The sequence below is a fragment of the Salvelinus sp. IW2-2015 genome, unplaced genomic scaffold (genome assembly GCF_002910315.2).
Source record: "Salvelinus sp. IW2-2015 unplaced genomic scaffold, ASM291031v2 Un_scaffold1406, whole genome shotgun sequence".
NCBI lineage: Eukaryota > Metazoa > Chordata > Actinopteri > Salmoniformes > Salmonidae > Salvelinus > Salvelinus sp. IW2-2015.
This window is the reverse complement of record NW_019942889.1, coordinates 251,845-258,559: the sequence shown is the minus strand read 5'-3', so window position 1 is coordinate 258,559 and position 6,715 is coordinate 251,845. Positions and strand designations below refer to the sequence as shown.

Below are 6,715 nucleotides of genomic sequence, written 5' to 3'. Positions count from 1 at the left end.
TGAGGTGTGGACCATGTTAAATCCTTAGGGATGTGGACACTGAGGTGTGGACCATGTTAAGTCCTTAGGGAAGTGGACACTGAGGAACTTGAATCTCTGTCCTTGGTCTTCTAGTGCGTAACAACACCTCAGAATATCTCCCACAGTGTGTTTAAAATCTCTCTCTTCCTGTCTTCCTCCTGTAGAACCTGCGGCGGATGGAGGGAGACACTAGAGAGGAACCAGGCAGAGATCTCAACGAGCTACAGAACGCTGACTGGGTAAGAGGAACTAACTAGCAGGTATAAAAAGAAGCCGGAGCGCAGTCCACACGTCTGTTTTTCAGAGGAAACGGAAGTTAGGTTGAAAGTACTGTGTCCCTGAACCCGGAAACATTATATTTCTGAGGACACCGCGTAGAGTGGACCACAATCCTCTCTCATATCTCTTAACACAGTACACTACATGGCCAAAACTATGTGGACACTCCTTCAAATTGGTGGATTRGGCTATTTCAGCCACGCCTGTTGCTGACAGGTGTTAAAAATTGAGCACACCGCCATGCAATCTCCATAGACAAACATTGGCAGTAGAATGGTCTTACTGAAGAGCTCAGTGACTTTCAAGGTGGCACAGGCATTGGATGCCACCTTTCCAGCATTGTCAGTTTGTTACATTTCTGCCCTGGTCAACTGTAAGTGCTGTTATTGTGAAGTGGAAATGTCTAGTAGCAACAACGGCTCAGCCGCGAAGTGGTAGGCCACACAAGCTCACAGAACGGGACCGCTGAGTGGTAGGCCACACAAGCTCACAGAACGGGACCGCCGAGTGGTAGGCCACACAAGCTCACAGAACGGGACCGCCGAGTGGTAGGCCATACAAGCTCACAGAATGGGACCGCCAATGCTGAAGCGCGTAGTGCGTAAAAATGTGTCTGTCCTCGGTTGCAACACTCACTACCGAGTTCCAAACTGCCTCTGGAAGCAACATCAGCACAAGAACTGTTTTGCTTTACCTGAGCTGCGGTTCAGATCTTGAGGGGTGCTGATGCTTTAACGCTCCTGTAGGAGGGAACATATCCTTCAATATGGCATCATCAACAACACAGTGTTGCTCCCTAATCATCAGTCTGTTGTCATGACGTTGCCCTGTTGGTGAGCTTTATGACCCCATATATACTTCCCCCTTTTGGCCATGTCCACATACTTTTGGCCATTAGTTAGTTGTCTAGGGCACATTCCCCTATCATTTCTTGTTAACCATATTTACTTTGTTTGTTTGTTTATGCATTTCTGTGAATTAGTTATAAATGATTTAAGACACTTGATTTATGGATGACTCATAGTGAAGACTGGGTTCGTGCAGATAACCAACAATTACGATGTTTGGAATGAGACTAACGCAGGGTAAAGAATAATTCATTAATCAGAAGACTAATTGATCAGATATAAAATATCTGAAAAGTTATTAGGAAAATTATAACTTTGTAATCTGAATATTTTCCTTGGTGCCCCGACTTCCTAGTTAATTACAGTTACATGATTAATCAGTTTAATCGCGTAATAATAATTACAGAGTTATTATAAATAAGTCTTCAGTTTAATGATGGCAAAGACACGACAAAAGTTTGGACACACCTACTCATTCAAGGGCTTTTACTATTTTCTACATTGTGAATAATAGTGAAGACTACAAAACTATGAAATAACACATATGGAATCATTTAGTAACCAAAGAAGTGTTAAACAAATCAAAAAATATTTTATATTTGAGATTCTTCAAAGTAGCCACCCTTGTGCTTGATGACAGCTTTGCACAATCTTGGCATTCTCTCAACAGCTTCTTGAGGAATGATTTCCAACCGTATAGAAGAGTTCCACATAGTGTGAACACTTGTTTACTGCTTTTCCTTCACTCTGCGGTCCATCTCATCCCAAACAATCTCACTTGGGTTGAGGTCGGGTGATTGTGGAGGCCAGGTCATCTGATGCATCCACGCCCTGTGTCAAATAGCCCTTACACAGCCTGGAGGTATGTTGGGTCATTGTCCTGTTGAAAAACAAATGATAGTCCACTAAGCACACACCAGATAGGATGGCGTATCGTGCAGAATGCTGTGATAGCCATGCTTGTTAAATGTGCCTTGAATTCTATATAAATCACAGACAGGGTCACCAGCAAAGCACCCCCACACCATCACACCTCCTCCTCCATGCTTCACGGTGGGAACCACACATGTGGAGTAATCCGTTCACCTACTCTGCGTCTCACAAAGACACGGTGGTTAAAACCAAAAATCTCCAATTTAGACTCATCAGACCAAAGACATATTTTCACTGGTCTAATGTCCATCGCTCATGTTTCTTGGCCCAAGCAAATCTCTTCTTATTATTGGTGTGGTTCTTTGCAGCAATTCGACCATGAAGGCCTGATTCACACAGTCTCCTCTGAACAGTTGATTTTGAGATGTGTCTGTTACTTGAACTCTGAGCATTTATTTGGGCTGCAATTTTCTGAGGCTGGTAACTGTAATGAACTTATCCTCTGCAGTAGAGGTAACTCTGGGTCTTCCTTTCCTGTGGCGGTCCTAGTGAGAGCCAGTTTCATCATAGCACTTGATGGTTTTGCCTGCACTTGAAGAAATTGTTAAAAGTAATTAATTTTTCGCATTGACTGACCATTTCTTAAAGTAATGATGAACTGTCATTTCTCTTTGCTTATTTGAGCTGTTCTTGCCATCATATGGACTTGGTATTTTACCAAATAGGGCTATCTTCTGTATACCACCCCTACCTTGTCACAACTGATTGGCTCAAACACATTGAGGAAAGGAATTCCACAAAGTAACTTTTAACAAGGCATACCTGTTAATTGAAATGCATTCCATGTGACTACCTCATGAAGCTGGTTGAGAGAATGCCAAGAGTGTGCAAAGCTGTCATCAAGGCAAAGGGTGGCTACTTTGAAGAATCTCAACTATAAAATATATTTAGATTTGTTTAACACTTTCTTRGATTACAACATGATTCCATATGAGTTATTTCATAGTTTTGATGTCTTCACTAGTAAATAGTAAAAATAAAGAAAACACCTTGAATGTGCTAGATGTTCTACAACTTTTGACAAGAACTGTATATAAATAAATAAATTGTGTATATATATTAACTGTATATAAATAAATGGTATGTTTCCTGATCTTTTGTTTAATCTCTCAGATATAGGACAGACACTTCAGAACAAACTTCCCATTGACTATCTGTTGTCCCATGTGGTGAATCTGTTATTCAATGCATTTCTACTGGCTAATAGCAGTAATGCCAAATTCAATGTTTCATCCAATAATTGTTTAAATATTTTTCTTTATAAGTTAAGGGGTCCTAGGACAGACACTATAACCTTGTTTCTGGTGATTTGTTATTTTCTGCCATTTATGAACGTGTTATTCAATGTGTTGCTGTGGTCTATAGCAGTACGAGCATATCTATGCTTGTTGTGTACCTAAAGGGGTCCTATAATTCCAAACCAAATAGCTAAATGATCCATAGTATGACCATCTGAAAACAATTCCATATGTTAGCTTAGAAACTCCCTCCCCCAATGTCTTGGACTCTAAAGGGTTAATACCCTCTCAATGTTGATGCTATTATCTGGGGTTGGGGTCTGTTTCAATTCAGGAAGTACACTGAAAGTTAAATTCCAATTATCTTCAATGAGGAAAATGTGGAATTGTGATTTTGGTTTACTTTCTGAATGAACTGGAATTACAAATGAAATGGACCATGTCAGGTCCTAATGTCCTGGTACTCAGGGCTCTATTGTCCCCCCATCAGGTCCTAATGTCCTGGTACTCAGGGCTCTATTGTCCCTCCATCAGGTCCTAATGGCCTGGTACTCAGGGCTCTATTGTCCCTCCATCAGCTCAGTACTCCATATGCTGTATCCCATGCTCACGTCCCAATTCCCGCTGTTTCCGTGCCTGCCTGCTACCGTGCAGGATACTCTCGTAAACTGTGACACTGTATGACCGCCATTGGTCTCACCTACACCACTGTTCCTCGCAGCTACCCAGTACTGCTGTTATGGCCATGCTCTCCTACCGCTGGTGCCTGCAGCTACCCAGTACTTGCTGATGCATCCTGGTCCTTCTCTCTACCCGAGATTGTTCCTTGCAGCTTACCGCAGTTACCTTACTGTTAGTCACCTGAGGTTCTCTCCTCACCATCGTATTACCTGCTAGCTACCCATGTACTTCTGTTTATGCTCATTGGTTCTTCTTTCACCTGTTCCTGCATCTACTCTCAGTATCTCTGTAGCCTATGTGTCTAAGTCCAACCCTGTTCCCTGCAGCGTACCTCAGGTACTCTGTGTGTCATGGTCTCTTCCTACTCGCTGTTGCCTGTGCCTTGTCAATGCTATCCCAGTACTGCTGTTATGCCCATGGTCTCTTCAATCCCTGTTCCCGCGATCTACCGGCAGTACTCTGTATGTCCATGTCTCTCCTACCGCTGTTCGCTGCAAGCTTACCCAGTACTTCTGTAATGGCCTGGGCTCTCCAACCTGTTCGCTCGGACTACCTGTCAGTACTCTGATGGCTCAATGGGTCCCTCAACCCGTGTACTGCAGCTAACCCAGTACTCTGTACGATCCATGGTCTCTCCTACCCTGTTCTTGCCGCTTACCCAGTATCTCTGTATGCATGGTCCCTCTCCAAACCCTGTGTCCTCTGCAGCTACCTCAGTACTCTGTATGTCATGGTCTCTCCTACCCTGTTTCCTGGCAGGCTACCCAGTACTGCTCTGTATGCCAATGGCTCTACTCATACCTTGCAGCTAACCCAGTATCTGATGTATGCCATGGTGTCTCTCCAACCGCTGTTCCTGCAACTACCTGGGCAGTACGTCTGGGATTACAATCGGGTGGGTCATTAGAGTCTAGTATTTGTTGCTCATGGTATCTCGTGCCAAAATACCTCTTGTTCCTCTGTCAGGTATAGGGCTGGTCTATAAAGCCGAAGAAGACAATGGCATACAGTACTTGGGTTAGCTCGCCACAGGTGACCCAGTGGTTGTGGAAGGCCATGTGCTATACTATGAGCTCAATGGACTTCTGTGGGTAGCTCTGATCAATATGTAGATCTGCATGTTGCCTATACACAGCTAGGTACTCGGATGAGACACAATTGCATATTCCAGCTACTGTGGCCTTGTAGTGAGCCATGGTCATTCGTCGTCATACCCTTTGTGCTGTTCCTCCAGCAGCTACCAGTATCTTGTATTCCATGGGACTCACCATCCTATGGTTCACGTTGAGTCAGCTACCCAACTCGTGGTATGCATGATGTCATCATCTACCTGACTAGGTCCCTGCACGCACCCATTACTGTCATTGCGGCGGGTTCTGATGAGATGCCATGGTATACTGCACTTCGCGTGATACGCCTCGTGCTACGGAGGGTAGGCCAAGTCATCCGAGGCATAACAGTATGGGTACCTGTCACAAGGAAAGGCATGGGACTCTGTCATATGATTCCGATGGGACTGCGTGCGTCCATAGCCCTGTACAGCCTTGACAGAACGAGACCATCAGTTTACACGTAGTATGGGGCTAAGCCCTGCAGACACTGTATGGCCCTATAGAAGACTCTCCAACCCTAGTTTCACTATAATAAGTAGTCTAGCTAGCCCGTATTCTTGAGAGTCACTATGTGGGGCACCTCTATGGCCGTTGCAAGAACATGCATACCAAGTAACGTGTAGCCTGCAGCAGGGTAGGAAGACCATGACACACAGAGTACTGGGACTGCCAGAACATGGTTGGAAGAACCATGGCATACAGAGTATGGGTAATGCATGGAACAGGGTTTGAAGAGACATGGCAACAGAGTACTGGGTATCCTGCAGGACCGGTAGTTGTTACGGCCAGGTTAGGGGTCCATCACGTTACTGGTTGTCCAGAACAGGGTAGGAAATGGCATACAAGTACTGGGGTAGCTGCAGGAAAAGGTTGTGGGTGTGTGGCTGTCCTCACTACCCAGTACTCTTATACCATACTCTCCTACCCTGTTCTGCAGCTACCCAGTACTCTGTGATCCATGGACTCTCCACCCCTGTTCCTGCAGCTACCCAGTCTTCATTGGGAAAGAAAGTGAAATCTGTTCGGGAACATAGATAGTAACATGTTGTTTGGCAATGAAACATTATTTCACTAAACTGTTGACAACCCTTCTGCATGCTAGAGAAAGGAATAAAGGAGAGAGAATTATTCACATTTGAAAGTGCTGTTCATTTCGTTGAGTTATCAAAATAAAGAAAGTCCCACACTCCATGTGTAATCTCTAGAGGTCGACTCTAATAATATCCAGCAATTGAATGGGTATTTACCAACGTTTTGCATCACATTACGTTGAGTTGGGGCATTGAAACATCCACAACAACCATGTTTTACACTGTTTCAACCTGCTGTTGATCTTCTAATGTATTATCACAGTGAGGAGTTTTTAAAAGAAGATAAGTGTTTGATGTTCGAGTGGCTAGGGGGACAATAGAGCCCTGAGTAACCAGGACATAGACCTGATGGAGGGAAAATAGAGCCTGAGTACCAGGTCATTAGGACTGATGGAGGAACAATAGAGCCCGAGTACCAGGCCATTAGACCTGATGGGGACAATAGAGCCTGAGTACCAGCATTAGGACCTGATGAGGGACAATAGGAGCCTGAGTACCAGGCCAATTAGGAC

General features: G+C 44.4%; 1 protein-coding gene across 1 annotated transcript in view; it reads left to right on the top strand.

Moving 5' to 3' along the window:
* Positions 1 to 185: 185 nt before the first annotated feature.
* The window catches only part of cdcp2 (CUB domain containing protein 2), a gene marked incomplete at its 5' end in the record, with an annotated part of 47,972 nt that continues 41,442 nt past the window's right edge, over positions 186 to 6,715 (top strand). The window contains 2 exons of the mRNA XM_070439094.1: positions 186 to 260; positions 4,327 to 4,336. Of these exons, the coding sequence (XP_070295195.1) occupies positions 186 to 260; positions 4,327 to 4,336 (85 nt within the window). The remainder of the gene's footprint in view (positions 261 to 4,326; positions 4,337 to 6,715) is intronic.